Source organism: Podarcis pityusensis, assembly GCF_964106645.2.
Source record: "Podarcis pityusensis genome assembly, chromosome: 9".
NCBI lineage: Eukaryota > Metazoa > Chordata > Lepidosauria > Squamata > Lacertidae > Podarcis > Podarcis pityusensis.
This window is the reverse complement of record NC_138034.1, coordinates 7,867,750-7,885,416: the sequence shown is the minus strand read 5'-3', so window position 1 is coordinate 7,885,416 and position 17,667 is coordinate 7,867,750. Positions and strand designations below refer to the sequence as shown.

The 17,667-nt window shown below is 36.7% G+C and overlaps 1 protein-coding gene across 8 annotated transcripts in view; it reads left to right on the top strand.

The window, feature by feature from the left end:
* LCORL (ligand dependent nuclear receptor corepressor like) overlaps nucleotides 1-17,667 on the top strand; it is a 65,552-nt gene that overhangs the window by 34,860 nt on the left and 13,025 nt on the right. For 3 of the 8 annotated variants that reach the window (XR_013990094.1, XR_013990095.1, XM_081019753.1), the window contains exons 6-7: nucleotides 2,947-3,037; nucleotides 12,515-17,244. Coding sequence is in view for 6 of the 8 variants with exons in the window: in XM_081019753.1 (XP_080875879.1) it covers nucleotides 2,947-3,037; nucleotides 12,515-17,244 (4,821 nt within the window). In the remaining 2 variants the exon portion in view is untranslated. Of the gene's footprint in view, nucleotides 1-2,946; nucleotides 3,038-4,239; nucleotides 8,665-12,514; nucleotides 17,245-17,667 lie in introns of those variants that run through there. The other 5 variants (XM_081019754.1, XM_081019756.1, XM_081019755.1 and 2 more) reach the window with 5 other exon arrangements.

Here is a 17,667-nt window from a genome sequence, read left to right as displayed (position 1 = left end):
TCCAAAGTCAAGTCACTGATTTCAGTGAAAGGGAGTTAAGTATTGCAGCTTCTCCATGTAAATTAGTGCATCTTTAAAGTTATTTATTTAAAAATGCAGAACAAAGAGTTAGCAGTAACCGTTTTACTTTTCAAAATGCCATTAAAGAGAATTAATACTGAGCAAGTTAGCATCCTTAGGTCTTAATTATCCTTTCGTTGGATGGATTAATATATGGACTTTTGCAGACACAAAATAAATTGTTGGTAGTATATAAATGTCTTGTCTTTATTCCATTGCTATAACCTCTTTAAATAGAAGGAATAAGACTGTTCACAGACATATACTTATTTAGTGAAAATTAATTTATTTTGTTGTATAAATTTTCTATATATGTATGTTTTACTTTAGAAGCCAGCATTTAAACTTGCCTCTTTTTGACTTTCAACGTTGGGGGTGGGGGGTTGTAGTAGGAGTCATACTTACCTGTGTTAATGCATCTTCTCTACAGGTGCTGTTTTCATTTTCAGAAAATGCCCTTTCTGAAAATGTGTAGTTTTATTCCAAGCACCATGATGTGGTTGGGGATTGCATGATGGCGTTGGGGGTTGCAGCAGCTGAACGAATGGGCCATGAAGCAGGGGATTTCTCTTCAGCCTAGATTTCAGATATCTTAAATGAGTAGAAGAGGAGTAGGGACTGCATTGAGCAATGGAGATTGAGGGAGTAAAACTTAATACCCTCCAGGTGTGTACAATGCCAATGAGCTGGCCCTTTTGAGCAGTGAAATGGGTTGTAAGCATGTTATTGATACTTCCATTGTACAATAGAACAAAGTCAAATGACTGAAAATGCTGACAGGTATAAATTTTATATAATCATATTAGCAATGGCTGTTATAAAAAGTAGTTATTAAAGACACTTATTGAAATAATAGCTTGCAGCTCAGCCAGGCAGATGAAGATGATGTCCTATAGGCCTCAGGAGTGGGGATTTGGTCCAACTATCGTACTGGATCCTTAATTTCCTACCTGGCTGTGGGTCAACTTTGACAGGTGCCCAGAATTGCAAATACACCTGTTCACCACTTGCTTTGGTCAGACCTTGCTATTCCCCCACTTTTCCTATCAAATACCTGAAGAGTACTAATGACCAGGCACTTCTCAGGATGGGTTACAGACACTTATACTCATTTCTGATATCTGAAATTTAGGCTAAAGAGAAATCCCCCACTTCCAACCCATTTGTTCAACCTATACTTTGAAATGGCTGAGTATCTGTAACTATCTGCCAAGATATTCTCTTTAAAGCTATATAATTAAGGATATGCCTCCTAGTGCTTCTGTGCTAAGCTGCAGCATTTCTCCTAAGTTAAACAGGGCATGCAGCCAGGGGTGTCTTACCCATAGAGGGACGCCAGGGCGCCAAGTTCTGGAGGGTGCCAGGGAAGAGGCAGAGGCTGGACGTGGCGTCTCCCGGCATCAGCTCGTCGCCCTCGCCCGCCTCCTCCATGCCGTGCCGAAGCTGCACCCATAGCCTCCGTCTGCCGTGGCCACTGTGGCACGAAGCAGCCAGTTGAGCCGGGAGATGCCACGTCCAGCCTCCGCCTCTTCCCTGCTGGAGGAGCCACCCTCCAGCAGCCACCCTCCCTTAAAACTCCCTAAAAACTCTGGAAAACGGGGGGGGGGGGACCACCAGAGGGAGCTTTGCACCACAGCGCTGGATATGCTTAAGACTACCCACTATTGTGCCACTGCCATGTAATTATGAATATGGCAGTAAGAGAAGTAGCTTTCTGTCATCTCATTATGTAGCTCATTTACTCATCTTAATGGTATATATTCTAATTGCATAATTTATATAAATCTGCCATCAGTTGAATGTAAAACATATATGTAGCAGAATGAGATGGTAGGATGGGCAGTATCATTTCAGGTTGCTGGTTGGGAATCACATTTTTAAATGTTCCCGTGTATAAAATCTTCCTGCAAGTAGGTTAGCACATTGTGAAACAGACTGGATTAGTACCATTCTCTCTGGTATGCTAGGTTTTAACTTGCTGGAAATCGGTAAAGAGACCCCTGACAGTTAAGTCTAGTCGCGAACAACTCTGGGGTTGGGGCACTCATCTCACTTTACTGGCTGTGGGAGCCGGTGTTTGTCTGCAGACAGCTTCCTGGTCATGTGGCATGGATAGGGGAGCATTAAAAAAGCATTCTTCCTCTCCAGGCAGAAGTAGTACAGTACATTTTACCACTTTTCCCATTCTGCTGCATGTATAGATCAGGCGTATATGTGGAACTTGGAACCCTATTTGGCCCCGGGGCTGGGGGCGTACATGACCTGCACCATAGGTCACCAACCTTTCTAGATCTGTGAGCACATTTTGAAAACTCGAGAAACTGTCATGGGCACTCATCACACACCACTACAGCACATGCATGCTCCAAGGGCACTCATATTTCTCTCCACTGCCAGTAATTAGGCTTGAAAGAAATGTTTTAGCTTTTTCAAGCTTAATGGGGAGGAATCTTCCTAGAGAGTGCAGTTGGGGAAGGCATGGTTAACCCTCACTCCCCAGCTGTAATCTACAGGAAGATCACATGCACCTCAGCAAAAACTAGGCTTGAAAAATGCCTTTTCTTGGAGTCAAGCCTAATTGTAGCAGGGCAAGGGTGACTTTGAGGAACTGGTGAATGAAGAATTAATCATGTTGACCACCTACAAATTGAGACCTACAAATTGGTAGATCTTACCTACAGCGGCCCGACCTTTGTACTTTGATGTTTTGTAAAGTCAGAGATAGCAGCAACAACAAATCTTTATTACTGTTGTAGACCAGCATAAGGAGGGAGGGGTACAATCATTTAGAGATAGCTTTTTGATGATAAAGAACATTAAAATGAATTTTGTTACTGTAAAGGAAACCTATTAAATAAGTAATCCTTATACTGTTTGCTATTACAATAGGGGATGGAGTGCTAGATCTTTCTACAAAGAAAACAAGCTTGGAACAGTCAGCATATGATGGATCTTGTTCTGAAAATTCTGTGTCTGGGTAAGCAAATAAGCATTATTTTTGTTTTGTTAAACGTAATAAATGGAAATTAAATTTTAAGCTTGAAAACAGATTTCTTTTGTAACCGATTTCTGTAAAATGTTTACTGACACATGTTTTGCTTTTGCCAAAGAGTTTCACTCATAATTGTGTGTTCATATATAACTCATATGTTTCATTTTGTGTTTTTCACATTTTTCTGTTAAAGAAAAGTTATCAGAACAATCACCAAACTTTACTGAATGCTTACATACATAAGGAAACTAGGCTATTGAAGAAAATTTATTCTTCATGATTTAGAGACAAAGAAAAATATTTACATTTTAATAGTAGAAAGTTTTTTGAAGAAACAGCTATATTCCTTATTGTTTCCTAATGAAAGAGAGAGCTCTTGATGGCCATTCTTGCATTTTGATACTACCACTTGTGTCATGCTGCTGAGAGACCCATTTATTATTAGATGTTTAATGTGCTGAAATGTACTATTTACTGAAATAATAGTTAAATAACAGATATTATAATTTTAGCATCCTTCCATCAATAGCAGGCTCTTTTTGTCAATTGTGCTTTTTGCAAACTTTTTTTTTAAAGACTAACCGTTCAATAGAATTATTCCATGTTGTTTTAAAATTGCTTGTTTTTTCAGATAGTCGTGGAAAAAAATAGATCGTTTTATTAGCAATTAGCAATTAGTAAGATTAGGACTTAATTGCAAAACTGAAAAATTAGTTGGATGTCTTAATATGTTTTCTGTTAGTAGTTGCAACGAAGTTTCTATGAGGGGGTTGACTCTTTTATTACTTGTTTAGCGGTAACGTCACGTTTCTACTAACAAAACTCCTTTTGGATGGGGGCATTCAATGGATGTTAAATTGTGTAAAGTTTTTAAGTGTAACTCTGCAAGCATCTGTCAAAAGGGAATTGCAAGCAGATACGAAAGTTATCAAATACTGAGCTAGGATTTAAAGTTCTTGGAAGGGCTGCTGTAGAAGCTGGGGTATCATTTTTGACACATGGTCCTACCAGAACTGTAGCTTTTGCTATGGTAATCAATAGCTACCACATCTCAAAGACTTAAAAGTATCAGAAGCAGTGATGTTACCTAAGCAAGGAGTATAATAAAGGAGTGGACCCTTCCCTTCCATAGCTGTGTGAGAGTCTCTCATGCATCAGTTCACCATCGTTTCATTCCATCCATCCAGGAGACTCCACAGACACAGAGAGGACTATGTGGAAAGAAGTGCTGAGTTTGCAGATGGTTTGCTCTCAAAAGCGTTGAAAGACATTCAGTCCGGAGCACTGGACATTAATAAAGCAGGCATACTTTATGGCATACCTCAAAAAACTTTACTTCTCCACTTAGAAGCCTTACCAGCAGGAAAGCCTGCACCCTTTAGAAACAAAACTCGACATTTCAATGACAGTTACTCTTACAAAGACAGTAGAGAAACTTGTGCAGTGCTGCAAAAAGTAGCCTTGTGGGCAAAAGCTCAAGCAGAGCGCACAGAAAAAAGTAAACTCACTCTACTTGAAACCTCAGAATTAAGATTCCCAACAGCTTCCAGTTACCTCCATCAGTTAACTCTACAAAGAATGGTCACTCAGTTTAAAGAAAAAAATGAAAATGTACAATATGAAACTTCAGCTCCAACAGTACAGTTAAAAATTCCACAGCTAAGAATCAATGCTGTGCCCAAACAACAGCCTGATAGTGCTGGACTTCTGGATGTTATGTACCATGTTTCCAAAACCCCATCAGTCTTAGAAGGATCAGCTCTTCAAAAATTGAAAAATATACTCCCAAAACAGAACAAAATCGAATGTTCTGCATCTGTAACTCAGTCAAGTGTTGATTCATACTTTCTGCATGGGGACCTCTCTCCTTTGTGTCTTAATGCTAAGAATGGAATTGTTGATGGCACCTCTGAATCCACAGAAGATGGTTTAGATCGCAAGGATAACAAACAGCCAAGGAAAAAACGTGGTCGCTACCGACAATATGATCATGAAATAATGGAGGAAGCTATCACAATGGTAATGAGTGGAAAAATGAGTGTTTCCAAAGCACAAGGAATATATGGGGTACCTCACAGCACTTTAGAATACAAAGTTAAAGAAAGATCTGGAACGCTGAAGACTCCGCCGAAAAAGAAACTCCGATTGCAAGACACTGGGTTATTTAACATAACGGATTCAGGGACTGGCACCTGCAAAAATAGCAGCAAGCCTATATAGTTTCATTTGTTAGAAACCTCTGTGTGCGTGCGTGTGTGTATGTGTGTGTGTGTGTATGCGGCTGTGTTCAACATACACACATGAGAAACAGAAAAATTCACTTAGACAGAAGACAAATTTTACAGTTCAGAAACCACATACATGCCTTTTTGAAGAATAACTTTATTCAGGGTTTTCACTGTGGACAAAATGATAGAATCGATCACAATTGTGATAGTTTGTATTTAATATAATCCTTGTACAAATAAGTGAAAAAGATTCAGGTTTTATTCAGTAGTCAATAGCATAAAATGTTTGGAATAACATGTATTTGTCATGTGAAGCATTTTTTTTTTTTACTGATGAAGAGTGACCCTAGCCATTCAATAATCCATCTTATTAAGGAAATACATGATTAATACTTTGAAGACATTTATGCCTCAGAATTTTTCAGAAGTTGCAAGTAGCTGAAAATAATACAAATCAAGGGAAATTTAGGGGACAGTGCTAGTTTCTTAACTTGGAAACTAATGTGAAGTATTAGCTGAATATAGAATTTTCTATGGAAGAGAAACTACATAAAGGCTAAACATCTGATATAGATAAAGTTTCATTTTAAAAAGCGTGTGTTAGGTATAAAACTTGGTTCTTTTCATTTTATTGTTGGTTTAGCAAGAAATTGGTGTTTACAAAATATATACTTGTGAAAACTGACAAATTTAGTGTAGCTATAGAGTGATTAACTATTAAATAAGATGGAATACTAAAGGCATAAAATTAACTGTTTTCCTTTAGTGTGGAAAATAAGCTAACTTGTAAGGGTTAAAGATGAAAGTTGGAATGCAGATTAGAGCATGTTCATAATGTGCACAGAATGAGCTTGAGAATGGTTATTTTGGTTTAAGTGTGCTGATTAGTTAGTTGGTGTTATGACTACTTACATTTTATTTAAGGATTGTGTAACACTCCTACTGAAAAACCTCACTTGTAACAGTAATGTATTTGCTGCTGTGACATTTCAAAACTTTTTACTTTATCAAAATGAACATCAGGTTTTCATTTTGGTGGGCCGATACATCATCACTTTGCTAATAACCAAATTTACAGTTCAGGGTCTTATAGAATTACAGATATGAAACAGTGAAACTGTTTCGAATCTTCAGTAACTAGAGATTATTTGTATATTTACTGTTTGGAAGCCGGGCAGTTCATTTTAAATATATAACTTTTCATAGAATCTCAGAGGACCAGTTACCTTTAGATTACAGTTTTTTAAATGAATTTCAGAGTATTCGTACTGAGCATGATCCTTCCCTGCAAGAAGAATCCCTTTGTGTTCATAGATTTACCATGCTCCACTTGGCTCTCCCAGTAAGCACGCAAGCAGTGCACTAAGGCAGCCTGGGAGATGGGATCCCTGTGTGCACCTCCAATTTTTGCAAGCACCAGAGCTTATGTAACTTGACCAAGTGGGGCTGTGTGAACGTCTGGGACACACGTACACATCCAGTCCCGGAAAACCATCCACTGTGCTACCTGTGAATTCACATGGGCTCAGGGCGTAAGCAGAGCAACAGAATTGCTTTTGAACCCTATGGAAATTCCTTATGTGTTGGCAATGTGCCCCCTAAGGGAAGGATCATAGCCACTAGATTTTATGCTATGTAACCTGGGTATACTGTCAAATCATATCTCATATTAATGGAGACACCCATGGCCTTTTTCATTGAAAAACTAGATTTTTATGGGAAAGCTTACAATTTTCAGACACTGTATTTTGCCATGCATGTGTGACTGAACACGTTCTAAGCAACATTTTGTGTAAGGTAATATTATTTCGACTCTGTGAATTATACCATCTGAATTCACATGCCGTTATATTTTAAAAGTATGCTATCCACCTCAGTTGGTAACATTTCATAATAAACTATTGAGAGGGGAATCAACCCTTTCTTTTTGATATTTTAAAAACTGGAGTGACGATATAAAATAAAGGTAACAAAACTGGCCTCTTAGTTCCGTGCTGAATCTTCTTCAGCTCTGTTGCGTATTAGGAAATCTTTTCAAAGCAAAATTCTGTATTAGAGAAATTAAGAGAGCATCAAACATCAGGTGTCCAGGTCATCTTTCATTTTGAAGAACTAAGCCATATTTTTGTCAGGATTAAGATGATTGATTTCTTGTGTCTTTCCCAGTAGAAAAAAAAAAGATTACAGGTTTCACTGTCTTTTCTAGAACATTTTACTTGGAGAGCTATTGGGACTTAGCTTACTGCTTAATACATGAGCTGGGATCCTTCTTAGACACCCATCATTTCCATCCTTCTCACTACAGTTCCTTGCTCCCCCTGAAAAATGGTTCCTGAGGGTCAAGACCTTCTGGACCACTGTGTTACGTGACATAAGAGGGGGATTCCACTGTGAGAGGATTTCCCACTGATGCACGACTTCTTAGATCTCAGCCTTTTTTTTTTTTAAATTTCTCAGACAATATTAGACTTTAGTCAGAGATATATATATCAAAGACATTACAGTACACTTTTAATATCATTTTAAAAGGTGGCCTGACCAAAAAAGTAACAGGATTCATAAAATCAGGGATCATTTTGCTATTGACTTTTAACAGTGGTAGTTTTATATGTAATATTAATTTTCAGCATTTTAGTACTTGTATTTATTTTTGGTCAGAAATAGTATATTAAAATATTTTTTGATAGTTTGTAGATAATGCTCAACCTGTATGTTTTAAAAAATAAATGTAATTATTTCTAATGAATGGTCTGAACCTTTGATTATACAACTGAGGAAAGGCAGGGAAATGCATAGACTCCCCTTATCCATCCCTAATGTGTTCTTTTAAAAAGGTTGTTTAAGTTATAATTTTGAAGTACTTTTAAATTCAGTTACCAGATGCTACTTAGAAATTGACAAGTCTCTGAAAATACATATTTCAGCAGACTTTTAAATGAAGGTGAAAGCAAGCCCTACATGCTTTCTACTTATTTGAATGTTTCTCAAGTATTTTATATTAAAAAAAAAAAACAGTGCCTCTGTTTTTAGAACTACTGCTCAGTAAAGTTGTTTAAACCATTTCTGGTAGCTAATGACTATTTTATATTAAATTAAATTGTATATTAACTTTAGTAATACTGTTTTTTTAGTTGTTTACAGTACAAATACCTGTATTTGTGTGTTTTTTTTAATTGCAGTATTTCCATTGTTGCAGTAATTTAGTAAAACTCTGTGGCTGCCTTGATTTTTGACAGATTTTGTTAATAACTGATTTCTAGGCAATTAGTTCTATTTATGCATAAATCAATTGCACTATAATTCATGAATTATTTATTACAATATTTTCTAATGAATTCCATGTATTTGTCTTGTGTTGTAAATGTACTGTAATTCTGTTTCCTCTTTGTGTTGTTATATTTCTAAATCTGATTGTATGAATTTGTTAATGTGTTTCTATGTTGTAATTTTTAGTAAAGCACTTCAATGCTTTTGCACATAAATTTACAAAACTGATGTGTCATTGATTTGCTCATTCAGTAAAAAGAAAAATACTTTTATGTTGCCTCATTTGATTTAATCCATGGGCAAGACAACAGTGGTATAACAAGAGCAAAGTTACAATAAGTTACAATTGCACTTTTTACACACTTAGCACAAACATTGACACAGGGCAATATTTTTCATATATGGGCCACTGCCTCTTGCGCAGATTCCATTTATTTAAATGGGATATGTGCAGGAGAAATTCTTGCTGGATTTTTCCCCATGGTTAGGGAAACTGATCAGTTCTGATCTGCAAATTTTACAAATTCGTTTTCACATTTATAATCAGTTTCAATTTCCAGTATTTCGTAAATACCTGTATTTTAATTGTAGACCAGATGAGGAAATCCGTATTATTATAACATGCTCTTTTAAATGCCCACTTAAAGCCAACAGATAGCTTTTAAACTTTTCTGCACTTTGTGGTAAAATAAAATGCATAGGACTAGTGGTAAATCTCATTGCAACTTCCCCTTTAGTGTCAAAACAAAAGTAAAATACTGTTAACTGTGTAGCCTAATCTATGCATGGCATTATATGTGCAGCGAGAAACAGTATTGGAAATTCAGTAGAGAAGCTAAGCTATTCTATGTATGTATATGTGTCCTCAAGGTATATGTATGTACTACCTCTTGTTTCCTTTTCTACAATCTTTATCACTGATGGGAATCATACCTTCAGATACATTTATAGTTTATTTCTCTGCCATTCTTGGTGCCCTAATAACATGAAGCATGTCATTCTTTCACAATTAGGGGCTGACATTTATATTTGAAGTGGAAAGGTCTGAGAAATTCATACAAACATTTTTAATGCATACATTTCCTTGCAGAGATTATTTACTTTGTAAAAGGGAATGACTGGTATCATGCCAATCTAAATTATTGTGCTTGACTATTCAAGTTTATAGAACACATTCTGAAACTGAATATTTTGCAAGATGACTTTTTTCTCATTGTAACCTGGTTGCTGGGAAGCATGGCTTGACTTTTTCCATGGCCTTTTCAGTAGGAGGTAATCTTGCACATACTGTACTAGTAATTGTGCAAATGGATAGTTTTAAGGGAAGAACTGTAGGGGGGGGGTAAACAAGTGTTTCTAAATCCTGTTACCCAGGATAATGGGGGTGAAGGAGCTCCCCCCTTATTTTTGCTGAATTAAGCCTGATTGCAATATCTACATTGCCTGAACACGGGTCTTCTATAACCCAGTGCAAAACTTGGGTTTTTATTATATCAGTTGCTTACTGACCTCTAGAGATCGTCTCCATTCATAGATGGATAGACTATGGCTGCTGAAGGGATTTAAAGTCCCATCTAAATCAGTGAAAAGTCAGAATGAGACTTTTATATATGATCAATAACAGGAAGTTTTATTTTTTTCTGTGTCACACTTACATGATATGAAGTCAATGGTACCAAACCCACTTTGCACCACCAACACTATAATTGATGCACTACAGTTGCACATAAACATAAATGAACTTCGATTGTAAAGATTTAGCTTATTGGTCCTTTTAGGCCACCGTTGCATAACCTGACCAGCAGTGGTTTTCCAAAGTCTCAAATGGAGGTCTTTTCCAGCCCTACAGCCTCAGTTATTTTAGCTAAAGACATAAAATATTGTATTTTATGTTCGCTTCTAGGCATGTTCTCTATCAATGGGCTTTGGGTCTTCCTTTCTTTGGGGCTACTTCACAATCGTTATTCAGAGCTACCTGAGCCATCAAAAGAATACTCTATACTCTTGGTAACCTAGGAGCACTTGACATGTAAATTTGGAGCTTTTAATCTGTTAACAGGGACTGGAATAGTGTAAATCTAGAGAAATTCTATATTATTTTTAGACAAGAGCAAGACTATGCTTTACAACTTCTGAATCAACAGCAGTACTAATGCTACATGTGATCTGATAAAGTATATCTTAAAAAAAACATTTTCTGCAATTTATAAGGTTAAAGCTATAAACACTAAATATTTTAGAAAAGAAAAATGGACAGCTAGTGTCATGTTCAGAGTTTGGTGATATGTTTGAATATACATACTTTTCTGAAACAGAATTATATTAATATAAGTTAACTTCTCTGAATCAGTACTTTTTAAAATATTGATAGATGTTAATGATTGAGGAATGTTGTTCTTAGATCTGTATTTACTTTCTGCTATGAGCTATTAGCTTTTCAGTTTGAATTAATCATTAGGTAAGTAGTAATAGTTTTAAATATTATGTAGTTAGAGAAAATATTTAACTGGTTATTTTAGTTGAAGCCCTATTTACATCCATATAGATTTACTCTAAACTATAAAAACTACATTGATTTCCATAGATAGATAGACTTGTCCTATAAATTGAAATATATGTGCACTTGGTTCCTTTTCATTGACTCAGTTGTACAGTGACTTTAAAAATGGTACCCACTACACACAGTTGTCATGTTGTGGGCACCCATAAGGGCTTTCCCATTTATTTAAATGAAGGACAACATAGTTCTATAAGAGCAAGAGTTGACTCTGTCCTTGAAAGGAATGAGGAAAACCATTCATGTAAAGTTTTGAGTGAACTAAAGCAACACAGGGTCCAGATTCATATATGCAATGCAGATTTTAAAAGAAAAGCCAGCATTTTTAGAACAATACCTTCAGTGGGTGGTTAAATATCCAACATTACACAGTATCCATTCAATTTTTTTTTTTTTTTTTTTTTTTATGTTTAGCAGACTGCTGCCTGTTTAGAAAGAGATTGGAAATAGTCTGGCCCAAGTAAAGCTTTTTTAAATAATACTGATTTCTTAAATTCAAGATATAAAAGGAACTACTACATTTCTCATTTAACTGGTAACTTAACCTAAATAAGCATCAAATGAAATTTAATATCAGTGTTTCACTTCCAGAACACATTTTTTTCAGAGTAAGGGTTGCTTACCAAATGGCTAATTTCCTGTATGGAAATACGACATTCTTGTAGGAAGTTCATTACATCTTGAATATATTATTATTATTTATTGAATTTATATACCACCCTATACCCGGAGGTCTCAGGGTGGTTCACAGAACAAAATCAAAATATAAAACCACAAAATATATACTCAAAATAAAAACAAATATACAGTCATGTCTGATAAATTCAAATGTGTATGTTTTGCTCCATGTACTAGTAGGGGAAACCATCAACCAACTGAGGGTTTTTTCCCTGCGCTGTGTGCTTTTGTAGCACAAAATGTACTTTTAGAACTCACGAAATTTGCTATTAAGACATGATATTTGTATTAGAAATTGGCCATGTGTGAAGCGGCCCAGAGTCCTATTGATTTAAATGTAATTTACTCATAGTTAAAATGTGATTAGTATGACAACCATATCGTGACTATTGTTTAAATTAAAATATTATCTCACTGGAGTAAATGAAGGCTTATTATTTCTGTGGTTAGACTATTTTATGGAAGGTGCAGTTGCATATTTTATATTGGAGAATCTATCTGACTAAAAAATAATTTATTAGCCAAGCTTGAGTTTTTCTTACTGTTGTAGCACATAATGTTAGCAGATTCATTAATGTTGTATGTGTTCCATACAATGTATATGCAGAACCTCAGGGGAACTGTAACTTTTGAAATAAGAGTTTTGGTACCTTATCAGAATTAATCTTCAGTCATATTGTGCCATATTTAACTGCAATTTCCTTTTTGTTTTGATCTGCTTTTCGTTTTCAGTTCAAGTGCAACAGATGATGCAAAATCAGAGGAAACATCTAAATTGGAAAGAGGAAATTCTGCTCTAAGCAAGGTTTTGGAATCGTTATGCTCTTATCACGGGCATCAGATTTTAGCTATGTTGAAATTTTTAATCCAAGAATCGTGTATTGATTCTGTTGGCAGTTGCCAACTGCCGCAAACTATACATTCAAAAGCATCTGAAGATGATGTGCACATTCCAGTCTGCAGTTGTGATGGCAACATGCAAATGAAAAGGTGCTGTTTACAAAATCAAAGACCAAATACTTGTTTGCCACCTCTGTCAGTCTCTGTGAAAGACTTAGATCGTTTGTCGTTCCAGTCTGTGACTGTTGGATATGTTAACACAGTGGTAAACAAAGGGAATCCTGTGCCTTCTAGTCCTCCTAGGTGCTGCCTCAAACAGTTAAAGGAGTCTAAGAGCCACGCGGCAAGAACAGCACTTTGTACAAATCTCGTTTCAGCAGGGCAAAAGATTAACAAAGCTAGCAGAGGCCACAGCCCTTCGCCACCTACATTATCACCTGTGGAAGCTGATGAATATGATTATTTGGAGGAATCAGTTGAAGGATCTCTAAATAGACTTGAAATGAATCGTAATCAGCCTCCTTCCCTGTCGCGAGCTGAAAGAAGTTGTTCTGTGTGTGAACCGAAAAATAAATTATGCATTGCAGAAGTGGCCGGTAACGTGGATAAGACTTTTCTAAGTGCAAATCAAGAAACTAGCCTTATAAATTCTGATAAGCTTGAAAAAGTTGAAAATGCTGCCGCCTTTCAGGACTTAATGGATCGAATTAATGAGAAATTAAAATCAATTGAAACTACTGATACAGCAAATCTTGCAAAATTATCTAAGAGTGATGGGAGAACAGAATCTGATATTAAATTACAGAGCTTCATAACCTCTCTCTTACATGATGCTAAGGCAAATGATTATAATTTTATGGAGTTGTTGAGCCAGCATGACAAAGAAGCAGAAAATAAAATTATCCAAACACGATTTCGCAAACGGCAAGAAACCTTATTTGCACTGCATAATTCCCCTGATTCATCACTGTTTAAAAGACAATCGTTGCAAATTAAGAGAGAGATAGCCAGTCTGGATGAAACCTTCATAAGGAAAAAGGCAAATTCAAAAAGAAATGTGAAAAAAAATTACAAACTATCACCAAACAAAAATGAAAATCATAGCACATCAAAAGATCATTCTTTACAAATTAATGAAAATAAATATCAGCTATTTTCTCCCATTAAATCAAAGTCTTTGCCAATAGGTCAAGAAGAGACAGTAGAACTACTTCTGAATAATTCAGAGACCAATTCTGGTTTAGTAGCATTTTCAGAAAATACTTCTACAGCATCCCAAAACCGCTTGGCTAAAACACATGGAAATTGTGAACTACATATGGATCCAGTCTCTGTGAAGGGAGATGATGATAGGATGTTGGACAGGACCAAACATAATGTTATTCCTCCTGTGTGGTGCTCTGTGTATGTGACAAACAATTTTTTATTTCAAAAATCCTCAAACGGGAAAAAACCTAACTGCATGGAAAGAGAAAAAATGCTCAAAGATTTACAGGCCCAGACGTGCAGCAACGAAGATATAAATAAGATTGTACGAAACACAAATCTACATGTTGTTGTAGAGCGTTTGGAAGATACAATAAATATGGCTCAAAAGACTAAAAAGCCATTGTTTAATAGTTACAAAATATCCAGCAAACTGAAAGATACGCACAAGTATGAAGCCAACAATAATGCTAAAAATGGTCTTCTTATTAGCATGAGTGAAAGTGGAAGTACGGGACAATATGTACTGTCACAAGCTCATGCTCCATGTAGCAATAATAGCAAACAGGAATGTCTGCCAACAAAAGAAGAAAAAGTGTCTGATGAAGGATATAAAAGCCTTTTGAAATCATCAGCATTCAATTCAGATACGTTGACTTACCATAATGAGGACTTGCAGTCAAGTTCTGATGTGGGAGATAATTCTCCAGCACTAAATTACACTAGTCCTATAAAACTTATGTTCCTTTCAGAGATTAATAGTAGCGAAGGAGTGAAATACACGCTAACCTCTGTAAATGATTCCGCTAAATTAAACATTGACCTTTACTCTCTTCAGCGGAAAACAGGTTTGCTGGCAGAAAAACAATTGGAAGCTGCGGATCCTGGTAAAACTGTTTCTCTTGAAAACAGCCCTAAAAATGAAGTAAATCCTGTTTTTCCTACAGTAATTGCTCATGAAACAAACATTGGTGAGCATAAGCCAAATGAAAACCCTGTAGAACAAAGTGGCAATGGATCCTCTCTGAAAAGAAAACCGGGCCGACCAAAAAAATTAGGTCCTCAAGTTGTGAAGCAGATTAAGCGTCCAATTGGCCGACCGCCAAAGCCTAAGGTAGATGCTGAAAATGCCAATAATATAAGTGATTCCTTCAGTGCTAGGGAAAAAAGCGTGAGCTCCAATGCAGATGTTCTAGAGGACAATAATATTAACAAGAACATTACTGTGACAGTTGTCTTTGGAAGGTCACGAAGGACTAAGAGGTGTGTTTCTGAAAGTAGCCTAAATGTAGTCAGTTTGGTACCAAGTCCTCACAATCACGTTGTATGTGAATCTGATCAAGTGAAGCAGAACTCAGAAACAAGGAATAGTTTGCCAAAAAACAGAAGTATGCAAAACTCTACTGAACGCAAGACCTCTGCATCTGGCTATGAATATGTTAGACCTTTAGAGAGCAGCCCAGTGCTACCATCCCATTGCAGCAATATCGTAAGACCAAAACAGAAGCCTTTAAATATAATTAGAAAACCTGGTAGACCAGCAAAAGTAAAAATATCTGGCATATCAGTGACTGTTAACCAGATTTCATCTCAGGAAAGAATAGTGAGTATTAACAGCTACCTGCCTCCTTTAGAACAAGAGACTATGTTAGAAAAACATGGGTCTCCTAAGAAGCTTGATCAACAATGCAATAAGTTGGATGTTTCAAAAGGCTATTGGAATGATAAAAGTAAGGATTTTTCGGATGAAATTATTACAATAGCACCAAGTAAACCTGAAATCCCTTTGAGACAATCTCTTAGAGATAGAAGACCATCGCTGCCTTTCTTACAGTCCTTAGCATCCTCTAACTCACTGTCTTGTAGACGTGCCTTTCTACACAAATCCTATAAGCTCTGTTTGAAAAATGCTAAGAATCAAAAAATAAAACAGTCAAACATGGCACCCAAAGATACCTCAGGAAATAAGGCCCCAGAAAAAGCAAAAAAAAGCTCAGAGAATAATAAGTTTAGATTTGTTAATGAAATGTCATCAGATCCCACCATTTCATCAAATTCTTCCCTCAGATGGTGGGATCCTTCCATTTCTAATGATTCCTTGTTAAAAGAACTAAATAGTAGATATGAACAGATAACAAATACTTGGTTGCACGTGAACGGAGAAGAATTTGAAAAATGTCTCTATGATGAGCGGTGTCGTATTGAACAAGACTATAGCATTAAAGTATCAAAGCCTTTGGACTCCTGCGTGTTACAGCTTGAAAACTCTCCTATAAAAATGCTTTTCCAGAAAAAGTGTAATATAGATGAACTGTGCACATGGTTTATGCAAACTACGGAAACGCAGTCACTGGCATTAGTGAGAAAGGCGAATGCTCGCAATCCTGTTGAAGTAATCAGTACACAACAATTTAAAATTGGAACAAGACAATGCGATTGTAATACTAGTCCTTTGAGAAAGCACTTTAAAAAATTTGCACTATCCACGCCATCAAAATCAGCGGGAAAGATACAAATTCTCCATAAAATAGTCAGGTCTCGAGTCTTAAAGAGGAAACGTAACTTCACTTTAGCGAAATTAAGAAGAACCAAATTTGAGAATTTGCAGCATGATCGGTGGAGACAAGTGAAAAAGCTGTATAATCATGGAACAAGTGACTGGAAATCGAAAAAGCAGCATTTGCGATTCTTCTGCCAAAGCCAGTGTTTTGCTAACACAAGTCAGGAAATTAACAACAAAACGAGCACAAGCCACGAGAATGGTACGGTAGACACTAAATCGCCCGCAATTCTTGTAGACTCTCCGAGAATCACTTCAACTGGAAATGAAACCACAGGTGCATTTTATCAACAGAAAACACAATTGACAGACCTCAGCACAAAGCCTGGCTTGACAAATAATTGTAGACCAAGCGCACAATCCGTAGATCACAACCAAAAAAATATCGGGAAAGCACATGCCTTTGGTGAAGATGACTGGAAAGACAAAACCTTTAAGGATTGTAGAATATTTTTGAAGAAAATCAACCCGGCTGAAGAACAGCATTCTTTCAGTAGCACTGTTGTTTGCACTCCGGAATCTGTAGATCGTAGTGCCAGTCACGGCTACTTTCAGGGGAAAAGGCACTGTACTTTAAGGTCCCACTCTGCTAAGCAGAGAACGTCTGACAGATGTGAAAAGGATGCTGAGGAAGCTAAGAATTTCAGCTTGGTTAAAGACCTGCATATTGAGCAAGACTGCAAGAAACCAAGCAAGCGTGTCACTTTTGAAGATGGTCCTGCTGAGGTCCCTAAGAAAACAAGCAAGAGGAGGAGGACACAGTACAAACTCACCAACCTGAATATCAGAGAAAGGAATACGAGGCAATTATGCAGCCCTGGCCAAGTATCAAGTTGTTACTCAAAGTACCAACTGGGTAAGTTTTATTTCATCTCCCCCTCACCCCTATACAAAATCTGTATTAACTTTCCATTAAAATGAGACAAATGAGAATGCTCAGTACAGAGAGCATTCTTATTATTTTTACAAAAGTCAGGAATCTACCATTTTAAACGATGCAATGCTAAAAGTGTTTAGCATTGCTTAATGTTTTGCTGTATAAAATTGAATTTCCCATATGCTTTGAGAGTACAATATTTTCAAGCAGGAATTCCCAAACTGGTCTGCAGATTACAAGCTTCATTGAGGTGGTCCGCATTCTGTCTGTGGATTTGTGGTTGAAGGATGGGAGATGGCCTATCCGTCACCTTAAATATACTGATTTATAATGACCCGGAAGTTGTACGCCGGCTCCCTCGGCCAATAAAGCGAGATGAGCGCCGCAACTCCAGAGTCCAGC